Source organism: Cnephaeus nilssonii, assembly GCF_951640355.1.
Source record: "Cnephaeus nilssonii genome assembly, chromosome: 19".
NCBI classification, from domain to species: Eukaryota; Metazoa; Chordata; class Mammalia; order Chiroptera; family Vespertilionidae; genus Cnephaeus; species Cnephaeus nilssonii.
This window is the reverse complement of record NC_137090.1, coordinates 36,345,184-36,369,078: the sequence shown is the minus strand read 5'-3', so window position 1 is coordinate 36,369,078 and position 23,895 is coordinate 36,345,184. Positions and strand designations below refer to the sequence as shown.

Here is a 23,895-nt window from a genome sequence, read left to right as displayed (position 1 = left end):
AAGCACAATTAAAAGCTTAGCATTCTTGCCCAGCCAGCGTAGCTCAGCATAGCATCATGTAATAATATGCATCCAGGAGGATGTTTCGATTCCCGGTCAGGGCACATGCCTGGGTTGAGGGCTTGATCCCCTGTGTGGGACGTGCAGGACGCAGCCAATCAATGATTCTCTCTCATCATTGATGTTTCTCTCTCTCCCTCTCCCTTCCTCTCTAAAATCAATAAAAAGATATATATTTTTTTAAAGTGTGGCATTCTTCAAAACGAATCATTGGGTAGGGCATACTGAGTTTATTTTGGTAAGTTAAATTTTTATGGTTTTTGTAAATCTCTTGGTCAAAGGTAGGTCAGCATTGGCAAGGAGAGTTTAAAAATTTCCGCTGGAAATATACTGGAGTGCTCTGTGTATTTCAGCAGGGATGGGCAGTGAGTTTGTATTTTTCCAGTTGTGAAGGGAGTTGGGTGAGGGAATATGGTGACAGTTTAGTGTTTACTATGCATTGCCCCCTCTGGCAGCTCTTCTGCTGACCTGGCCCCTGACCCATTTAAGAGGTGTAGCAGGAAAGGCAGTGTGGGTATTCTTGAGGGTGCCTAGTAAGATCAATTGGGATTGAGAGAAGCCAGGTGATGTACCCTTAAACAAACTGGAAACAAATTAAGACAATATTACAATGTATTTTCTATCAGAATTCCACCCCTCCGGGGCTTTTGACATTTGTAAAATAAAAATTCTAACTATAAGAATTAAATGAGATAATATCTGTAAAGCCTAGTCTCTGGTTAGTTACTAAATAAATGGAAATAAATAGAGGTGGTTATTATTATTATTATTAACAACAATAAAACATACCGAAACTTATTTAGAAATATGCAATTGATGGAGTGGAGGACATATACCATAAATACATTTTTTGATTTAAATTAATTTAATATGTGCTGAAATTGAGCATTACAAATCAGTGGGGCAGGGAATGGAATATTTAATAAATAGTGTTGAAGCAATTGATTGTTCATTTGAAAAATAAAGACCTCTTAGGCCCTGGCCAGATAGCTGAATTGGTTAGAGCATTGTCCTGATACACCAAAGTTGCGGGTTCAATTCTTGGTCAGGGCACATATAAGAATCAACTAATGAATGCATAAATAAGTGGAACAACATATCTCTCTCTCCCCCCCCCCCCCCCGCATCCTCTCTTTCTAAAAATATAAAAAATTAAAAATTTAAATAAAAGAAAAAGAAAGACCTCTTGGATGCATATATTACACGATGTGCCAAAACAAATTCAGCATGGATTTAAGAGTTAAATACAATTGAAAAGACTAAGGGAACATATAAGTGAATATTTATCATAACTATTAATGAATGATAAGTTTGAGATCTTGTTTCCACTACCAAACCATGTCTTTAGCTCCTTGCAACTTTGCCTTTAAAAACTTAATTCTACCTCCCACTCCAGAAAGTGTCTTCAGTTCATACTGAAGGCTGCGTCCTTGATTTGCAGATCATATATTAATAAAACTCTCTTTTAATTTCTTCTGTAATTTTATTAACAGTAGATAGTTTAGCAATATGTATTGTTTTTTATGTCTATTTTTTATTGTTGATAGCATTACAGATACCTCCCATCCCCCCCCCCCATTTATTCCCCTCCTCCTCGCCCCTCCCCTCCCCACCAGATCTTCACAATCCTATTGCCAGAGTCCATGGGATATATATATATATATATATATATATGCCTAAGCGACCAGCCAGTAGGTATGACACACACTGACTACCAGGGGAAGATGCTCAACACAGGAGCTGCAGAGCAACAGCAACTTTGCAGAGTGCCCTCTCGCACTCTGGGACCCCTCAGGGGATGTCGAACTGCTGGTTTTGGCCTGATCCCTGCAGGCTAGGCTGAGGGACCCCACCTGCCAGAGGGACCCTGCTCACAGCAGATGTCCCTTGAGCCCCAGTGCCGCTTCAGGTGCAGCCTGCTGGGGAGGGACAGTGGGAGTTTGGCTCCAGGGCATGTCCAGCCCTTCTCGCCCAGTCCCACCCCACTGGCCACCTTCTAATTAATTTTCTTTCAATGTGCATGAACCCGTGCACCGGGCCTCTAGTAGGTATATAAGTTCTTTGGTTTATCTCTTCTGATTCTCCCACCCCCACATCAACAATGTATATTATTGATGAATAAAGATTCAACACAGTACAAAGGGGACATAAATGGGGATGGAAAGAGACTTTGTTTTGGGCGATGGGCATACGATTCAGTGTGATATTTTGTTGAGTTGTACACTTGAAATCTGTATGGTTTTGTGAACCAATGTCACCCCAATAAATTCAATTAAAAAAAGATTCAATCTAGTAAATTTAAAGATCTAATTGACTTTAATGAATGAATGAAGTCAATTATTAGGCAAGCATCCCACCTAGTAAATAGAGGTGCTCTGAGAAGCTGTATAAAATGGAAGGTTTTTATGAGCAGAACTGGGTGGGACTAGAGTTATTAGCAAAAAAAGAGAGAGGACTGTTTCAGGCAAGGTCACTTCCTTTGGGCAAGGGTCTTGTCACACAGATTATCTCACCAGCATTGATCAGAAAGTTCCAGACTGACTGCTTCAAGTCTCATTCCTGTGAGCAGCTGAAACTACAATCGTCTTAGTTTGCTGTCCTGGGGCAGTGACTCTGAAGCAGAATTTTTGGACTGGAACCCCGATTCTTTGTCTGCCAGAGTCTAAGAATGAATCCATGGACAGAAGGTGTTATAGCAAAGGTGGAGATTTATTGAGGAACAAGTACAGACTCCTACGTGGGGAGAGGGAAAGAGTGCCACAGAATAGACTCCCATGTAGGGAGGGGAAAAGGGTCCCACTGAGTTCCTTTCCCCTATGGCTTATAAAGGCTACAGATCTTGGTACCTTGATACCCCCTTTGATTGGTCACTATTCCCTTAGACTTGTTATTGTAGTAACTCCTGAGCTCAAAGATTGAACCTCACATGGGTTTTCCCCCACTCCTTCCTTATTGTTTTCATAATCCCTTTGGGCTTTCTTCTTCTGGATGAAGGGCTTCCTTCTCTTTATTTTGTAAATATAGACCTTTTGCTGTCCCCAGCTCCCTCATTCTATGGAAATGTACCTGTTGCAGCCTTTCAGCTCCCCTATTCTATGGAAATATAGACCATGTTTCCTTCATGGTCCCCTTAATTTATAAAATTTCCTAAACCTGTCCTATTTTACCTCTAAAATTCCCATTTAAACTCCACCAGGGGCTGTTGTTTCTTAAAAAAAAACAAGTACTTAGAGTCCTAAAATACTTATATCTCACATTAAAATATCTACTTCAGCCTGGCCGGCTTGCGGTTGAGCATCAACCTATGAACCAGGAGGTCATGGTTCCATTCCTGGTCAGGGCACATGCCTGGGTTGTGGGCTCAATCCCCAGAAGGAGGCAGTCAATCAATGATTCTCTCTCATCATTGATGTTTCTATCTCTCTCTCTCTCTCCCTTCCTCCCAGAAATAAAGAAAAATATTTTTAAAAATCTACTTCATAGTAGTAAAAATACCCCTATTATATACGTAAAAATAAATTTAATAAAAAGGTAGAAATCTAGTGAAGGCAAGTGGAGGGCAGGGATGGCTGGATGGAGGTGGACAAAGATAGTGGGAATGGGGGACATCTGTAATAGTATCAACAATAAAAATAATAATAAAAACAAAATAAAAGAAACGCATTGGGGAAATGTTATAATAATGTAACCCTCTAATGTATAAATAATTATTGTGTGAAATGTTTGCTGTATGGAAACCCCCAATACTCTGTAACTTCCAAAATTAATGAACACCCCACTATCTTGATGTAAAAGCTCTGAGCCCTTAAAGTGTAAACGCCCTGCTCCCAGCATAAGGCACACCGTCTGGCCCACACTGATAAGGACACAAGTTTTTTTTTACCACTGTCTATATAACCCTGAGACCATCTTCAGTTGAGATCTCCTGCCCGATAAGAGAAGGACTCCACGTGGCTCCGAGAGACAAGCCCCTGACTGCTCTGCTGTGTGAGCCTGAACTAACTGTGGCCGCCTGCTTGTCTCTGTTTTCGCTGTCTGTCCTTCAGTGTGCATCGCCGGGTGGCCTTTGCTGGAGCCTAGGACCCACTAGGAATAGGTAAATAAACCCGGTGTGATTGCATACTAATTCTGTCTTGTGTGTCATGTGTTCCGGTTCGGCTCAGCTGTCTAGACATTGAAGTACCAGGGGATAGGCCGTTATTGCTGACTCCTGGGACAGGAAAAAAAGGTGGAAACTCTCTTTTTCAAAGCCTATAAAACTCTTCCCTGGAAGTAATACTTGAATAAATGGACAGACCATACCACGTCCTTATCTGGAAGGATCTGATATTGTAAAGCTGTCAATTATTCTCAAATTATCTATAAATTTAATGCATTCTCATTAAAATTCCCTTGGTAGACGATTTTAATCAGAAAAATGAGTCTATAGTTAAAAAGTCAGGGAAAACATGTGAGACTAGTCAAGTACATGTGGGAGAAAAGAGAGTGGTGATGAGATTGTGAGGATGGGATGTGAATAGAATATTCCAGAATGAAATGTGAATACTTACTCTAAAGCTCCAGTGGCTGAAGCACTGTGGTACCAACACAGAAAGGCGCAACAGAATATAAAGTTCAGAAACAGACACAAGTATATAAAAACACTTCATGTTTGACAAAAGGAGGTACTTCAAATGACTGGGAATGGTCTTGGGACACAAGCTCTAGAGCTATAAACACAATGTTGTATTCCTTGTCACTTCATGCGCTAAAATGAATTTTGGATGTCAAAAATGTAAAGCATAACATAAAATCAGAAAATGAGCAGTAGAAAAAATATATGAGTATTTATATAGTTGCGATGGGGGAAATAATTTCAAGTGTCACAGCAAAGACAGAAGTCATAAAGTAAAATACTTTGGTACTTGGATACATAAAATAAAACAGTGAGGATGTCAAAAACAGCATTAGTATTAATGAGACACAAATACACAGAAGGAAAATCTTTGCAGTATATATGAAAAAGAGTTAACACTTGCATCAACATAAGAAAAGCTCAGTCTTCTTACAATCAAAGAAATGCAAAAAAAACAGCAATAGAAATAGTGATTCACATTGTAAAGATTTTTTAGAGATGATAATAACTAAGGTTGGTTGGGGTTAGGCAATTGTTCAATCTGTCTAGCTGATAATTTGTCAATATTCATAATGAGAAGGAAAACTCCTATTTTGTAAAACTACTGTTTGGAATTAAAAAAAAAAAAACTTTGCTTTAGCCTGCTTGAATAATGAGAAAGATAAACTTAGCTGCCTGACCTTGTAGGCCAGACACTAAATATGCCCATAATCTCAATGCAATGCCAGGTGTACTTTTTAATTGGATAGAACTGTGTTGTTTTCAAGGCCAGCAGCGAGATAACCACTAATGCACATAGGGATGGCTCTTTAATAAAAAAGGAAATTCTGCTTATAGCTTTGCTTAGAATTTGAATTCATTTTCTCTAAGCCCACCGCGGTGAATAAAGTGAGTCTCTCCAAACTCTCCTCCTGCATTGTTTGATTGTTCCGAATCTCTGTAACAATAAAAGTCTTGAAAATATATACATGCATATGTATATATTTGGTCCATTCAAGGAAATAGCTATGCAAAGACATATCAAAGCTTTGCCTTTAATAGTGAAACCTGGGAACAACCTGAAGGTTCCAGATGGAGGGCTTGATTAAAGAAATGTTGATGCAGTTATAGTGATAGAGCCACACAAACAAGGAAGCAGGTGCATTTATTTAATATGGAATTGAAGAAAGGCTAGGCTGGGATGGGAGGAGGTGTGGGAGAACAGGAGGGTTCTGGGGTGTGAAGAAGGGTGGAAGAACACAAAGCCAAAAATCAGACACAGAGTGAAGAAATGGGAGCCCAGTGTTTGCTGGGAGGCTGAGACGCATGCTCATATTCCCTCACTTCACAAGTTTGCTAATGAGTCTGCTAAGGATGCTATTAAAACCACTCATCACTAATTGGCCTCCTACACTCTCCTCTCTAAGGTCTAGTTCCTTTCTGTCTAAAGGACCAAAAAGAAAGCAATTTTCTTCCCCCTGGCATCCCTTCCCTCTGGCCTTATTAGCAAAGATGCCAAAGTCAATTAGCAAATCCCCAGTCTCCCCAGCCCCTAGACCAATTATCCTGAACTCACGTTTGGAAGCTAATTAGAGGATTCTGTTTGTGGAACTTGCAAGGACTTCATTCCCCAATCCTGGCCCTGGCTGTTACTGAGGGAACCTTCATTAGAAAAGTTTCCGGAGGCACGTGCCTCCTGAGACCCTGTGGAGCTGTGGAAGTTAGCAAAGTTTATCACATAGCAGCCTCTTGTCTAACAGACCAAAAGTTACTGAAGTGTTTGGGGGCTCAAGAGATTAATTATGGGAGGGAGGGGTGGGGCAGCAGCTTCTACAGATCTGAGTCTTTTACTGGCTAATGGTAAGGAAAGTTTTTGAGGGCCAGTGTGATTCAAAGGGCATAATGCTGGCCGGGAAGGGTGGAGTTTTGGGTGGGTGGGTGGGTGGGTGTGTGGGGGGGTGTAAATTAATGCTTTGGTCTTTATTAGAGAGAGAGCACAAACTCCAGAATATGGCAAATCTTATTTGAAATCCAACATAATTTTAACATCTTTTACATTATACTTGTCCACTCAATAATTCTGCATTTCAATTCATTTAATCCTCAGAATAATCATTTGAAATATTATGATTCCCATTTTATAGATCAGAAAACTGAACTCACAGAGAGGAAATGCCTGCCCAGTGTCACACAGTTAGCCAGTAGCATTGGTAGCCCACAAGCCAGGTCTGCCGGTTCTTCAGTCCAATGCCATCTGCACTTGACCACAGCTGCTTTAATGCATGGGCTTCTCAGCTCGCTGCCTGGCACATAGGAGATGCTTGATTCGTATTTGCTTTTCCTTATATCCTGGCTGAGACAACTACCTGTAAATACCAAATAAAGGTTTAGACTTTTAAGGCCTTGCTATTATTTCCTCAGATCCTACAAACATAAACTCTGAAAACAAGGGTAGATATTTTCTGGCTGATGTTCCGAGTTTCCTTCTCAAGCTCACTTCTTTCAATTTATTATTATTACCTCCCAGGCCTTCACATCTCTGCCTGGGTCACTGCTACCACCTCCAATCTGGGCATCTCTCCAGTTGCCAAAGCCCAAGAGCCCACTTTTCCCCATCAGAGATCCACTGTGCATGAATCGTTCCTGGGTTTAAACCTGTTCGCAACCTTATTGCCTGTCCATTTAATTGCCCATGGCCCATTATTTCCCTCCAGCCTTCTGTATCCTGTGTGATTGAGTATTAACTATGTAGTTGGTGAATGAAAAAAAGCTCAAGATAGCCCTAACCAGTTTGGCTCAGGGGATAGAGCGTCGGCCTGCGGACTGAAGGGTCCCGGTCAAGGGCATGTACCTTGGTTGCATGCACATTCCCAGTAAGGGGTGTGCAGGAGGCAGCTGGTCGATGTTTCTCTCTCATCAATGTTTCTAACTCTCTATTCCTCTCCCTTCCTCTCTGTAAAAAATCAATAAAATATATTTTAAGAAAAGCTCAAGATACACGCAAGGGACTAGTTTTATGGTTAAAGGCATTTAATACTTAGAGAAAATGATCATGTAGACTTACTAGTAAGTAGAAGAGACTGGTTAGAACTCAGGTCTCCAGATGTCCTGTCCAAGGCCCTCTTCACTCAACTGTGTTGCATTTCTACTTTCAGAGTTTTGTTTCTGAGACTTATTGCATCCAGAGTCAGTATTGATTGCTCTGTTAGTTTAGAATTCTTTGGCGATTTACTAGAGACAGGCAGGCAGGGAGGCAAAAATACTGGACTAGGACTCAGCCCTTGGAGGCTGTCCTATCTGCTAACTCTATAGACTTTGAAAAATCATTCAGCCTCTCTGTACCTCTGCTTTTTTAACTGCAAAGTGAGGACAATAAAAGCTGGCCTTCTTACTGTCTCATCCTGGCCCTGGTTGTGGGTGGCACTCAGCTGTGCAGTTGCAATATTCAAATGAGAACATAGATGTGAAAGTGCTTTGTAAATACTAATGGAATAGCAAGAGAAATCGTACTTAGTTATAATTATCTTCATTCATAAGAGTGCCTTTCTCTGTGCTGAACACGTGTAAGCCTGCAGCTGGTAGAATGGATGTGGGGGTAGGAGGCATTGTTGAGATGTGTATGAGGGCATCTCCAAGCAGACATATGCAGGTGTCTACTGAACTTGACAGATGAAGCCTGGATGTCCTCAAAGGTTCACAGGTGTGTTGGGGGGCGAGGAATCACTTTTTAAGTTATGTAATTGTCTAACCACTCTGCTGTATCCATAAAACTAATATAATATTGAATGTCAACTGTAATTGAAAATTTAAAATAAATTTTATTAAAAGTTCACAGGTGTGTTGAAGACTGATACAACACATTGGACACATGTTTTTGTTTTGTTTTGTTTTGTTTTGTTTTTTTACCAGTTATCTGAAGTCAGGGTGGCTGGACCAGAATATCGCTGGAAATTTCTTTTAGTGCCAGGAGGCCACAAACCTATGTTTGAGACACAGGGAATTGTAAAAAGTCTACATCAGTCCTCACCAAGATTAGTCACTACTGTTAACTGGAATTACATAAAAAAAGATTCAAAATCAAGCAACAGTGGCAAAGGTGTTGGGGGCAGAGATGTTGCAGGTGGTTCAGGATGAGGGTTGGTGTGGAAGGGAGGCTGGAATTAGTACTTTCAGGGCCAGGGGAGGAAGGAGGGGGATGGGTCCACTGGGAGAATTTCTTAGATGGCTCAGTTTGGGTCATAACTCAGAAGAGAGGGGGTGGACAAGATGACCAGTGACAGCTTTATATCTCTCCCAAGCCTCTGATTCTTGATCAAGTGAACCCAGCAGCCTTCTATTGGATGGACAGGACAACTTACTATTTGCCTCAAAGATGAGGGTGACAGAGGACACTTTGAGGGCTGGAGAGAAAACACTACAGTCAAGTCACCTTACCCCCACCCTCCATATGTTCACCATTAACACTTGTTAAAATTTATTCTTTGTTTTTAAAATTACAGAGTTCAGTGAAAGACTTCAAATAAGAGGGAATGAAGTAGAAACCAAAATACCTTCTCCATTTCCCATCTTCCCAGTGCCATTCCCCTCCACAGAGAATCACCATCCATCCACAGTTTGGGGTTGATCTGGGGACCTTCTCTCCCCACACATATACATGCCACATTATCATCACTTTCTAAAGGTAGCAATATGTGCTATACACCTTTTCATGTCAACACTTTAATTCTTTTTAAACAAAAATATACCTTTTACTAAAGTTATTTACATGAAACATGAGTTACTCATATTCGCATAGCAGAGTTAAAAACCATTCACTTCAGAACACGACCTAAGGAAAGACGAACACCTTTTGGTGACTTGTGACCACTCAGTTATTCTTAGGTACCACCTCTGCAGTGTGCTTCACGTGAATGGCTCCCAGCCTTTGGAGATTAGAGGATTTGCACCCTGGTGCTCTATGCTTAGCCTTTGTTAGCAGAAGACTCTTTGCAAGAAGATTCTTTGCAAGAAGGAGACATGTCTTTGGCTTTGGCTTCAGGCAGCCTTAAGGGTTCCATGCTTCCCTCCTCAAGCAATTAATAAGCCTGTTAGGTAAGGTCACTCTTCTTAGACTTCCAACTTCTTGGCTGGGAAGTGCCTGAAATGATTCTCAGAAAAATTATAGAAATGGTCTCAAAAGCACGTGAAATCTCTGGATTGCCTTAGTTTCATCCTTTTGGTAAAATCTTTATTTCCACTATTTATTCACTGGTAAATTCCAAAAAGTATCTCCCTCTATTTTTTCTTTTCTTAACAGTTCCCCCTCCCCCCACCCTTTAGTAATCACCTATACATACATATTAAACAGAATGTCCAATATAAACCAGTGTATTTTCCACTAAAAATAAAAACAAAACTTACTATTCTGAATGCTTCTTCTCATGACACACAAGATTATACATTCTCATGTTTTTGGTGTAAAGTTGTGAGAGTCATTCCATGAAGTGAAAGGAAAATGTGTTGATGATCGGTCAGGAAGGGGACATTGGTTTTGGGAACAGATATTTGATAACATTGCTCTGAAGAAGGTGCTGACATGTCCCAGTACCCTGCACCTAGGTATGTTAAACCCCAATTTAATTCCACAATCTCAGGTTTATTTTATTATATATTTTTGTAAAAATTGATTTTAGAGAGAGAGAAAGAGGAATATTGATGTGAGAGAGAAAGATGGATCAATTGCCTCCCACACATGCCCTCACTGGGGATCAAACCCAAAACCTGGATATGATCAGGAATTGAACCTGCCACCTTTTGGTGTATGGGACAATGCTTCAACCAACCAAGCCACACTGGCCAGGGCCCAGGTTTATTTTCTGAAGAACAATCTTTAAAGACCAGACCCCATATTCTGGTACAAATATATTTTATCTTAAAAGGGAAGGGCAAACAATTTGTTTTTATTAAGATTTCAAATATATTTCAATTGCACAGTCATTAAATTAAAAAAAATACAAACCAGTTCACTTGTGTCCTATTTCTTGACCCACATTATAATGTTCTCCCATCTGTATTTAATTCATCTTCTATCAGCAACTTATACATGCTTTTACTTAAGCATTAGCCTTTCTCCCTGCTCTAGGGCAAACCATATTCTACCCTGGCCCATACTATCTACCTTCCTCGCATCCCTCAGCCCACCCCTGAAATTCCCCCTGCCCACATCAGGCTTTCAGCATAAGAAAGTGGGGTATGTCCAAGGAGGAAGGGGTGTCTGAATGCCTTCTCATTCAGGGGGCCTCTTTCCTGTCAGCACCCTCTTCAGGGCACCCTGCACATCAGGGTTCTGGAGGCTGTAGATGACTGGGTTCAGCATCTGGCTGAAGATAGTATTGAGGATCCCAATCCCCCTTTCCATGTCTAAGGCTGAGACTGAGCCCAGATGCGTGTAACTGAAGAAACTGGTTCCATAAAAGATACAGACCACAGTGAGGTGGGAGCCACATGTGGAGAAGGCCTTCCTCCCCTCAGCTGAGGTGATTCTCAGCACAGCAGCTGGGATGTGGGCATAGGACACTGAGAAGAGGATCATGGGGATCACCCCCATGAAAATGCCACCCCCCCAAACAAAAAGCAGTTGCCTGTTGAGATGAATGCTGGAGCAAGAGAGCTGGAAAAGAGGTAGGAGGTCACAATAGAAGTGGTTGACCACATTGGGGCCGCAGAAGTCAAGCATGGACACAGCCACTGTGTGCGTCAGAGCATTGGTGAAGGAGATGGTGTAGCAAATACCCACCAGGGCACCCTGGATTTCACAGATCATGCGGCTGCTATAGATGAGGGGCTGGCAAATGGCCAGGTAATGGTCATAGGCCATGGCTGTCAAGAGATGACAGTCCACACTGGCCAGAAGGTGGAAGAAGAAGAGCTGTGAAATGCAGGATGCATAGGGAACTCTGCATTGGTGGGCTAGGAGATATGCCAGCATTGGGGGAATGGTGATAGTGATGCACTCAATGTCCAGCAGAGACAGGCTCCCCAGGAAGTAGTACATGGGAGTGTAGAGTTTGGGCTCCACAGAGATGGCAGCCAGAATGCTAACATTGCCCCTGACTGTGACTACATAGGCAAAAAGGAAGACAGCAAAAAGGATGGGTTGCAGTCTTCTGTTGGGCCAAGAAGGATGAACTCAATGACACGTATCCTGTTCCCTCAGGCACCTGGCTCCATAGGCCACTGCTGAGAGTGGTAGTGGGAGGCGACTTGAACCTGCCAAAGGGGGTGAGAGGCACACAGTGGAACTTAATTTGTGTCTACTGAATGCTGAGATTATGTGCCCTGATCACCTACCAATCAGAATAGATACCAGCCTAGAGCTTAGCAGGCTCCTGGAGGCCCCTACCATGCCAGACATTGAAGAATAAAGATATAAAATCTTTAAAATAATCTATGAAATATCTTCATGATCTTCTATGAGTTCAATCATTCTTAAAGAGGTCCAAAAAGTATTAACCATAAGAAATTTGTCCTCATAAAAATTTAAAACCCCTACTCATCATAGGACAACACTTTTTAAGTGGAAAGAAAACAACAAATTAGAAGAGGTTTGCAGCACATATAGCTGTCCTGGAGTATCCAGAATATATCCAAAATGTCTACAACTATAAGAACAATGCGAGAAACCCAGTGGAAAATAGACAAAAGATGTGAACAAGGATTTCACAGAAGAGGAAACACAAATGTTCCAGCTCTGCTACATTCTAGATGTACATCAGATGAGTTACTAAATCTCTCTGAGCCTCGTTTCCTCCTCTGCAAAGTGGGGCAAATAATGAAACCACATCAAAGAGTTATTGGGAGGATTAAGTGAGATCATGCACAAAAGTACAATAAATGTAAGTGATCACTATTATTATTAATTTGTTGATCCTCTACCACAGTGGTGGGCAAACTGCGGCTCGCGAGCCTCGGTTTGCCGCTCTGTTGACTAATGAGTTTGCAGACCACTGGGATAGGGGCTTAATCACAAGGAACAACAACAGCCTGTAATTATTGGAATCGAGAGTCTAGGTCAGTGGTCTGCAAACTCATTAGTCAACAGAGCGGCAAACTGTGGCTCGCGAGCGACATGTGGCTCGCGAGCCGCAGTTTGCCGACCACTGCGCCTACCAAGTACTGTAAACATGTTTTAATTTAATTTTCAGACCAACCTTGGGTGGTCAGAGATATTGTTCTCATTTCACAGATAAGAAAACTGAAGTCCAGAGGAGTTTAACATCTGGTCCTAAGTCACACATTAATAATTGAACTATACATCACGCCCATGCTTTTCTTATCACACCAAGCTGCCCTAGCAAAGTATGAGAAGTTGGGGTTCTGCAACTAAGGAAATATAAGGTCTACATGTATTTGGTGAGCAGTAACTGTTTCATCAAGGAGTAGAACAGTGAGGGAGGGCTAGGCACCTCAATACATTCATTAATCTCATCACTAGGACCCTCAACTTCTAAGGGCCTACACTAGAAAATCAGAGTGGGGGATGACATCTCTGGAGATCTCATGGTCCCTTCTCACACACCCAGTTTTTCCCACTGTCACTTTCAGAATCATTATGGACCACTCCCCCTCCCCTCAAAGTGGCCCCCACTAACAAGGCCCTAATGGGGAAGACATTGCATTCTTGACGACTCATTCGGAAACGTTGTGGAGCAGGCTTCTTTTCTTGTGCCTCCTCTCATCTCCAGGTCAAGGAAGCTTTGGGGTGGGCTGCTGTCTGCTCAGAGCCTTTCTCTGGGCCAGGAATCTGGGAGAGCAAAGCACTCAGTCTGGACTGTGGTTGAGTCCCAGCTCCACTGTTAGCGCCAAGGGTGACTTTGAGAATATGGATGAACTTTGCACTGTCCTTGTGAGATAAATGAGATTAATAACACTTCCTAGTCACCTCATGAAACCAATCTGAGAGGTGGAGTAAAGTTGGATGTGAAGCCTTTTGAGAAAAGGAAAAGCATCACAAAGTTGTGAAGCATCATTACTGGGTTCATTAAGGGCTGGGTTGTTTCTAGGTCTGTGGCTCCCCAAACCCCCAACTTTTCCTGAGAGGGCTAATTTTGAGGTCCCCAGCCGATGGTACTGTAGAGAGTAGCACCTCACAACAGAGATGATCTCATCTCTCTTTCACTCATTTTCTTACATATGGCCCATCCTAGCTTCCTGCGGCTCAGGCCCCCACAGTGCCTCACCCTCTTCCTTTCCCTGCACCAGAAACCTCTCTGGCTCTGCACCCGTAACAAGGTGAGTCAACTCCAGGGCCCCCTTCAGCTCCCTAATACTAGAGAAGGAACTTGAGTTGTTACAAAGTAAGTCAAACCTAGTTCACTAAGGATTCAGTAGGGGAAAAGGGTCTTGCTCAGAGTAACGCATCAAGTGAGGAAAAGCCGGTCCCTTCTATGCCAGACCACTTTGCCAATGCCTCTCATTCTTGGATGAAGTCTGCTTTCTGTTTTTATCAGTGAGTATGAGGACATTCATCAAATTGAACCTTCCTGCTGGACCCATTCCTCAGGTAGCAACTGTGGGCCACACCCTGCATCAAGGCCCTGATTGATTCTTCATCATCAGAAGTATAAAGGATTTAGCTGGAACATCAGATCAGGCAGCCTGGGCTCATTCTGGACATCTGAACGGTAATCTAGGATAACCTCTTCAGTTAAGTTCACCAAGGTGATTTGTTTAAGATGGACTTCTTAGATGAGAGGCCAGTGGTCACCCTAGAATCTTGTTGGTGACCCTAGAATCTTGTTAGAAGCTACATCTCTACAGAGTGAGGTTATATAGCATTTCTGTGGGGTGTCCTCTTCTTGCCTAGCCTTATTTATTTATTCATAGAGGCTATCCCTTCCTAGCTGCCAAATTCTTCTGGGCTGTTTTCAAAAAAAGACGGATGTCAGTGGATGGATTGTTTTAACTGCTGTCTGAATTATTCCTGATGCCCCATCTAGACAAAGGCAGTGGAAAGTCCTACAGCAGTACTTCTGGCTTTTTACTCAGAATTATACCTCCCTTAAATCATACCACTTCTTCATTGTCTTGCATAAATGCCAGCTCATACAGAAAGCCTTTCCTAACTGATAGCCTAATCTGATACTCCCTTTCACTGAAAACTTGTTTGTCTTATGGTCTTAGTTGCTAAGTTCATCCATTTATTTATTTCAGAAATATTGAGCACCTACTGTATGCAAAGTGTGATGATGAGCATTGAGAATGCGGAGCTGGGTCAGGCAAAAGTCTGTCCTGAAACCACTTAGAGTGGGTAAAGGATTAGTGGGGTGCTCTAGAGAGGTTAGCAGATATAAGCACTATGAAGTATACAAGTAAAGTGCTGCAGGAGTTTAGGGAGAGGAGTTTGATATGGAGAAGGATCGGGGCAACTTTTATAGAAGAGAAACACTTTAGTTGAATCTTAAAGAATTTGAGCACTTGTAGTTAGTGAGAGAACATTCCAGATAAAATAAACAGTTTGAGCAAAGATAGGGAGGTATGAAATAAAGAGTGTGAAACCTTATAACTCAAGTTAGAGTGAATTTGGGAGGGCAATTGGAAGGCAGTTTAATTATTCTTTAATTATTTGATATGTGTGGGAGATGTTTGGCTCCCATTGATATGTCAATGCAGGTAGTATTTATTGAATGAGTGTAGATCTAGATCTATAACTAGACCCAGAAGGTGACACAACAAGAATCATGGATTTCAGAGATTTTAGGAGACACGGCATCAGATTTCTCACTCACATGGAATCCTCTATGCAGGATCCCCTAAAACTGACAGTCACACAATATGGGGACCTAATTTGGATTCTGGGATGGAGGCTTCCACCACCTATCCCAGCTTGTCTGCAGTGGCTGCTTTGCCTTATTTGCATATGTAAAACAAACTTTATAGAAAAGAGGATGTCTGTAGGGCCTAGAGGAGTCAGTTGTTGGCCAAGAGAGCAGGGGATGGAAGAAGACAGCCAGAGGCCTGGGTGGTTTCTATGGACTGTCCAGATAAAACAAGAGGCTATTCATGGCAAGAACTTTGCAAGATACTCTAAACTTCTATAATTTGTCATTGTTTTTATGCACTATAAATAATTTTCAGAAAAACGGGTAACATGGGAAAGACTCAGGTTCTATTTTGAGAGTAAAGCAAGAAAGAGTGATGATTATGATGGTGGAGGGGTGGTTGCAAAGGCAGGGGAGGGAGAAGACTGTAGCCTGCCTTCGACAGTGGAAGTCCAGGGGATACAGCATTGAAGAGGCATGAAAAGCAGGCTGGCGTCCTTTGGGCCAGTGGTCAGCAACAGGTGGTCTGCGGACCACTGGTGGTCTGTGAGGTCTGAAAGGTTGGCGACTGCTGCTTTGGGCAATCATTGGAGAAAACAGAAAGCAGAGGGCTGGGAGGCAGGGTGTTGGTGCCTGAGAAGTGCCTTTAGGAACCTGCAGTTCTGTGACATTTGGTGGCAGATTTAGAAAAACTGAATCAGTCAGACATATCAGAGGACAGGTTCTCACAGGATGGGTGAGCGAGGAGAGCCCGGAGTTAACTGAGAAGCATAATGAAGGGAGACAGGTGCCGATTGTAACTGTGATCTACCTATCCAAAGAGCCTGCTTGTTCACAAGCTGGTTGGGACAGGTCTGTATGCGAACAAGAGAGCCTGAGGTTTGCAAGGCACAGCCACAAAGTGTGGGAATAGGTTTCTCAGTCAGAAGAGTGGTCCAGAGCAGCTCCAGAGAGAACTGTAGAAGAACATGGTAACTATCAGGAGTGCCCTTGGGGACTTGGGTGGAAGCAGCCATCTTGGGCTGGTCCGACCAGTGGACACATTTCTGGTGGTCTCATAGCTGTTTGGGGTTTAGTAAGCATACAGCGGGATGGCCCAGCAACAGGTACTTAAAACAAAAAAAAAAAAAAACAAACCAGACATTTGGCCTGGCCAGTATGGCTCAGTGGTTGAGCATCGACCTATGAACCAGGAGGTCATGGTATGATTCCCGGTCATGGCACATGCCCAGGGTTGCAGCAGGCTCAGTCCCCAGTGGGGAGAGTGCAGGAGGCAGCTGATCAATGATTTTCTCTCATCATTGATGTTTCTATGTATCTCTACCTCTCCCTTCCTTGCTGAAATCAATGAAATATATATGAAAACCAGGCATTTGATAAGTATATTTGGTATTTATTCTAATGCCAACAATTCTAACCCCAAAATGCTTCACCATAGTTTCCTCATTAGTATATTGAGGGAGCAGATACTCTCCAAGATACCAGCCAACCAGGTCCTTCCCTGACTCAATGATATTATAAACATGGTATACTGACTATAACTACATGTACTAATAAAGCCATTATAGAGGTTATAGTAAAAATATTTAACAAGCACCAGACTGCTACTCTGTACCAATGGATTCTGGCTGAATATTATCCACAGTGAATTCCACCATGACTCAAGGTCTATGTTATTGATGGGAAACTGACATTGCATCTTGGATTTGTTATTTCTCAATATTTAGGAACTTTTTTTCATTATTCCTACATCATGATGAACACAGTTGCAGATATCATAGCTTTTAATTATTATTATCTATGATGCTTTTAATTACACTTTTAAAAATTTACCTTTACTGTTGAAAATATTACAGATGTTACCACCCTCCTCATTGGCTCCCTTCACCTGCTCCCGTACCCTTCCCAGGTTTTCCCCACACTATTTTCTGTCCGTGGGTTATGCATATACTGTATGCAAGTAAATTCATGGATTAATCTCGTCCCTCCTCTCCCTTCTTCCCAATGAAATACGTCAGTCTGTGGCATGCTTCAATGCCTCTGATCTTTTTGTTAATCAGTTTATTTTGTTCATTACATTCTACATATAAGTGAGATCATGTGGTACTTGTCTTTCTCTGACTGGCTTATTTCGCTTAGCATAATAGTCTCCAGGTCCATCCATGCTGTCTCAAAGGATAAGAGATCCTTGTTACAGCTGCATAGTGTTCCATTGTGTAAATGTACCACAGTTTTTAAATCATTTCATCTACTGATGGGCACTCGGGCTGTTTCTAGATCTTAGCTATTGTAAATAATGTTGCAATGAACATAGCAGTGCATATATTTTTTTTCTGATTGGTGTTCCTGGCTTCTAAAAATCCTAAGTGTTTCCATGTACTAATAATGTTACTGGGTACTAGAGTTTTAAAAAAAACAAAACATAAAAAAGACAGGAAAAATGCAAAGGAATTAGTTTAATAAATAAAAAATAAACATAGTCTTAAAGCATCCATCTTCTGCTAAAACACATACATGAAGAATAAAATAGGCCACAAGCTTCAGAAACTGGTAAGTAATTTGGCTGGTTTTTTTTTTTGTTGTTGTTGTTTTTTTTAAAGGAAACACAGTGGAGCAAATGTTATTTCTTCATAGAGCAGTGAGGCAAATTTGAATCCATATAGCAGTCTAAACCTTTACTTAATCTGCTGGCTTAATCTTCTGGAAACATGACAGAGAGGAGCCATTGAGCTCCTATTGCTAGCCTTTGAAGATCTCTGTAATCTGGAAAAAACAGAACATTAAAAATATATGTTTATTATTATAAAAGTACTCAGATTCACTCTAGATCATTTGAAATGGTCATTTTTCTAGGAACCCGTGCATATAATTCAGGTATAAGCTTATTTCGTGCTTTACCTTTCATTTTATATGATTAAATTTATCTTACAATTGGGACTTTTGGGTTTTATAGCTGACCCTTGTTGGCATATAAGGTATCTATAGACTTGTATATAATTTTAAAAATTTAACTTTCTAATGCTGTATAATAAAAGGCTAATATGCAAATTGACTGAACAGTGGAATGACCGGTCGCTATGACGTTCCCTGACCACCAGGGGGCAGACGCTCAACGCAGGAGCTGCCCCCAGCTTGCAGGCCCCAGGCCAGCCAAAGTGGGTGCCAGTGGGGGGCCCCCCAATCACCCTGCTGTTTGCCCCACAGAGGGAGGCGACCTTCGGTGGCAGTGGGCAGGGCTGGTGAGCAGTTGCGCACCAACCATGAGCTGGCGTCTGGCTGAGCAGTGCTCCCGCTGTGGGAGCGCACTGACCACCAGGGGGCAGCTCCTGCATTGAGCGTCTGCTCCCTGGTGGTCAGTGCATGTCATAGTGACTGGTCATTCTGGTCATTCTAGTTGTTCCGTCGTAATGGTCACTTAGGATTATATATATATATATATATAGAGAGAGAGAGAGAGAGAGAGAGAGATTATCAATGAGAGTAGTATAGAATAATTCCATTTTTTGGCTATTAGTATTAAGATTTGCTAACTTTAAAAAATGGGTTGAAAAGCTTCCATTTTTTTTCTAAGTAAGAAAAGTTTGTTACATGATAATTTTATTTACATTGATAATTTAACATAATTTGTATAAGAAATATATGAGCCTGGAGCCTACACGTGGAAATACATTATTGACGATATATTTTCCCTTGTAGCTAGTTTACGTGGTGTGGGCACTGTCCTTGAATTGATTGTTAAAATTTAGGAGTAGGCAGTATTCCATTATTATTTTATTTATTTTTGATCTGTGGTTATACCACCTTTTCAATCCCTAGTTTTGTGTATTTTTACATTTTTATTGATTAGATACTTTCTAGGTATTTATTTCTTTGTACTATTTATAAAAGGACTTATAATCAATTCTTTAATTTCTTTTTAATTACCATCTGTTAATTTCTACTTTTCCCATTATTTCCCCCCAAAATCTCATATAGGTTGTTGATGGGAGGACCTCATTCCTTGAATCTAGGGAACAAAGGAAATAATAATTTATATATCTTTCACGAGGTCATAGGGGTGGGGGGACCAAGGTACCAGGCAACTCACCTAGAAGCTGGGTAAAGACTGAAGTGAAGACAGAGAGAGGGTTAATGAGTGAGGTGCAGCCTACAGACTGGGAAAATAACCACTAAGACACTTGAGCATTCACTAAATTGGGCAGACTGGTCCCTTCCACTATGAGATGTCTTCTTACAGGGACTCATGGAAGCAGAATCTGGGGCCAATGGAACAGCCGTTACTGAATTCATCCTGCTGGGCTTGGTGGAGACACCGGGGTTGCTACCACTTGTCTTTGTGCTCTTCCTCTTTGCCTACCTGCTCACAGTTGGGGGCAACCTCAGCATCCTGGCTGCCATCTTGGTGGAGCCCAAACTCCACACCCCCATGTACTTCTTCCTGGGGAACCTATCAGTGCTGGACGTTGGGTGCATCACTGTCACTGTTCCCTCAATGTTGAGTCGTCTCTTGTCCCACAAGCGTGCAGTTCCCTATGGAGCCTGCCTCACACAGCTTTTCTTCTTCCATCAGTTGGCTGGTGTGGACTGCTTCCTGTTGACAGCCATGGCCTATGACCGATTTCTGGCCATCTGCCGGCCCCTCACCTATAGCACCCGCATGAACCAGATGGTCCAGAAGATATTGGTGGCTGTGTCCTGGGCTTGTGCTTTCACCAATGCACTGACCCACACTGTGGCCATGTCCACGCTCAACTTCTGTGGTCCCAATGTGATCAATCACTTCTACTGTGACCTCCCACAGCTCTTCCAGCTCTCTTGCTCCAGCACCCAACTCAATGAGCTGCTGCTTTTTGGTCTGGGTATCCTCATGGCAGGTGCACCTGTGATTCTTATTGTCACCTCCTACATCCATGTGGCAGCTGCAGTCTTGCGAATACGCTCTGCTGAGGGTAGGAAGAAGGCCTTTTCCACATGTGGCTCCCACCTCACTGTGGTTGGCATCTTCTATGGGACAGGCATCTTCAGCTACATGCGTCTGGGTTCAGTGGAGGCTTCAGACAAGGACAAGGGGATTGGCATCCTCAACACCGTTATCAGCCCTATGCTGAACCCACTCATCTACAGCCTCCGGAACCCTGATGTGCAGGGTGCCCTGCGCAAAGTGCTCATGGGGAAGCGAGCCCTTGCATGAGCGGTGTCCCAGGAGGGTAGAATCACAGCACCTGGTCCTTTTCTTTCGTAGATGCTTGAGCCAGATGATTTGTTAGGAGTGAGACTTGTTGTCCACCAGGAGGCTCTCCCTGATAAAGGGTGTGCAGGTTCTGTAGATCAGAATCCTTGGCTCATTGCCATTTTGTCCTAGCTACCCTTTTCACTTCAGATGTGCTTCCCTGCCATGTGAGGACACAGTGGGAAGGTGGCTTTCTGCAACCCAGGAAGCTCTGTATCTTGGGAGATTGGTGGTCCTACAGGCATCCCTTTGTTTATTTTCTGCCTGGGTCCCCAAAAATGCACCAACAAAGATTCTCTCCAAACTGGAATATGGAAAGTCGCTGCCTAGTTCCAAGTATTAGCACACCCTCCTGTCAGGCTTCCCCTGGAACAGCTCCCCCAACTGCTCTTACACAGAATTCCCTACAAGAATTCAGACCCAGTGCAGTATAATTTGAGACACTGATTTCCAGTGCCCTGTCTACAATGCAAGAAGCTGGGGTATTTAACAGTGCAGAGTTTATAGTTTGTTTTAGGTGTTTTCTTTTTTCTAAAATGGAAATATCTATTGATTTAAAAATTTTCATTAGAAATTACGTTTATAAAAATAAAAACAAGACAAAATTTTAGCAGTGAAAAATTAAAGTAAAAAACTTCACCCCATTTGTTATCATCCTTAATAATTTAATTTTCAAGAAGAAAGAAACCACTGTTAAGAATTTGGTGCTTTTCCATTTTGTTTTTTTATACATATATAAACATGTTTATAATTTTTATATCAACATTAACATGTTTATGCAATATTAACATATTGTATATTTTCTATCAATAGGGGCATGTTATGTCATGTTTTATTGTTGACACAGTAGACTTTTTCACCAAATACCTAAAACTTACTTTATCCATTTTAATGACTGCCTAGTGTTAATTTATGAACCAACCATATTTTACTTACCATATTCCTTTTGTTGGAGTTTAGACTGTTTTTAGATTTACTGCAATTGTGATCAATAATATAAAGAATAGTCTTTAAATATGTGTTTCTATTATTTTGCAAGAATTGCCATAAAATAAGTTCTAATTAATAAGATTCCTAATTGAATAAATAAAAATTCCTAAATAAAAATTTAGATTTTTGATAAATATTTCCTTTTTAGCATACAAAAGTTTACACAATTTTATTATTCCAGTAGTGAATGAAAAGGTTCCCTATACCTTTGTCAACAGTGGCTATTGTCAATAAATTCTTCTAATTTTTGAGAATATAATGGTTGAAAAGTACCAACTATTATTTTAATATGCGTGTCTTTGATGTTCACATAAGGTTGAATATATTTTCAAATGTTTATTTTCCATGACATGGACTGAATTGTGTCCCATCAATTTCATATGTTGAAACCCTAGCTCCCAATGTGAGATAGGCATAGGGTCTTAGTAGGTAATTGGGGTTAAATTAGGATGGGGCCCTAATCAATAGGACTATGGCATTAGACGGGAGGAAGAAATAGAGAGGAACGCTCTCTCCCCTGCCATGTGAGGACACAGAGGGAAGGCAGATCTCTGTGAGCCAGGAGGAGAGCTCTCACCACAACCTGACCTCAACATTGGCACCAAGATCTCAGACTTCCAGCTCCCAAAACTATAATGAAATACATTTCTGTTGTTTAAACTACTCAGTCGATGATGTATTTTTTAATAGAGGCCAGAGCTGACTAATGCAATCCATTAGTATTTCCTCATTGGAAATTATTTTCCCCCCAAGATTGTACATTAGATTTTCAGAACTTATTCATCTTATAACTGAAAGGTGTACCCTTTGACCTAGGTCTCCCCATTTCTCCCCTTCTGTCCCCCCGCCCCCTCCAACCCCCAGTTCCTGGCAACCAAAATTCTACTCTCTGTTTCTATGACATTGGCTTAAAACAAAACTTTCCACATACAAGTGATACTGAAGAGATAGAAGAGGGATTGGTAGTTAGGGACGGGACCACGGGAGTAAAGGAAAATAGGGAAGTCCAAGAATAACAGGATATAGCTTGCTGACTAGTTGCTAACGCAACCTGGCTGGACAAAAACCAAGCTAGGAGGCAGTTGCTGGGACAACTCAACTGGGCAGGGAAGACCAACACCCTTAGACAGAGAGTTTCCCCTACTCCTATACAGAGTTTCCCCTACCTCTATACAAACAGCTTGCCTTAGCTACCTCTAGACAGAGAGCTTCTGCAGAAGAACCAATCAGAAGCCAGCAGGGCATATATATACCCCTAGACAGAGAGCTTCCACAGCAACCCACTAGGGTCCCCTCCATGCTAGAGTGAGTCTGTTTATCTCTCAGTAAACTTTCACTTACCTCTTTGTCCATGAACTCATTGTTCAGTTTTGCAAGACAACGAACCTGGCAAAGTCTGAACACAGCACTTTAGTTTCAATACCATACAGAACATGTCTCTCTCTGTCTGGCTTATTTCACTCAGCATAATGCCATCAAATTCCATCCATGTTGTCACAGTGGCAATAATTTATTCTTTTTGTGCCTGAATATATATTTTTATTGATTTCAGAGAGAGGAAGGGAGAGGGAGAGAGAGATAGAAACATCAATGATGAAAGAGAATCATTGATCGGCTGCCTCCTGCACACCCCCTACTGAGGATTGAGCTCATGACCTGGGCCTGTGCCCTGACCGGGAATCGAACTGTGACCTTCTGGTTCATAGGTCGACACTCAACCAGTGAGCCACACTGGCCAGGCCTGAATAATATATTTTTGTTTATAAATACCACATTTTTGTTTATCCAATCACCTGTCAGAGGGTAAGAAGGATTCCCCTACCAGCATAAAAGGGAGCACAGTGCTTCCAATACCCTGATTTCAGACATCTAGCCTTTAGAACTGTGGACAAAAAATTCCCATTATTTTAAGCAACCCAGTCTGTGGTCCTTTGTTATGGCAGCTCTAGAAAAGGATTATATCTGATCTTTATGTGCTAGTCAGACTAGGTTCTAGCGAAGTTACTTATATGAATAATTTAACACCTCAGATGAAGGTATGTTCTCCCAGAGATCATTCATTTCTTTCAAAGATGATTTGTTTCTGCTTCTGGTGGTCCCTGGCAGCTGTCTGTCTTAGTCTGTTCAGACTGCTAGAATATCATAGACTGGATGGCGTATAAACAACAGAAATTAATTTCTCACAGTTTTGGAGGCTGGAAAGTCCAAGACCAAGATGCCAG

General features: G+C 41.8%; 3 protein-coding genes across 3 annotated transcripts in view; 2 read left to right on the top strand and 1 right to left on the bottom strand.

Annotated features, from left to right (window-relative positions):
• The window catches only part of LOC307115471 (uncharacterized protein), a gene marked incomplete at both ends in the record, with an annotated part of 41,156 nt that extends 20,512 nt beyond the window's left edge, over nt 1–20,644 (top strand). The window contains one exon of the mRNA XM_079798679.1: nt 19,691–20,644. Within this exon, the coding sequence (XP_079654805.1) occupies nt 19,691–20,644 (954 nt within the window). The remainder of the gene's footprint in view (nt 1–19,690) is intronic.
• Nucleotides 4,059–23,895, top strand: part of LOC307115698 (olfactory receptor 3A1) — a gene marked incomplete at its 3' end in the record, with an annotated part of 31,404 nt that continues 11,567 nt past the window's right edge. Inside the window, exon 1 of the mRNA XM_079799067.1 lies at nt 4,059–4,156. The remainder of the gene's footprint in view (nt 4,157–23,895) is intronic.
• LOC307115699 (olfactory receptor 3A10-like) lies at nt 10,920–11,863 on the bottom strand (the record flags this gene model as incomplete). Its single annotated transcript, XM_079799068.1, is given in 3 exon segments — nt 10,920–11,806; nt 11,809–11,845; nt 11,849–11,863. Coding segments are annotated over 3 exon segments (939 nt in total).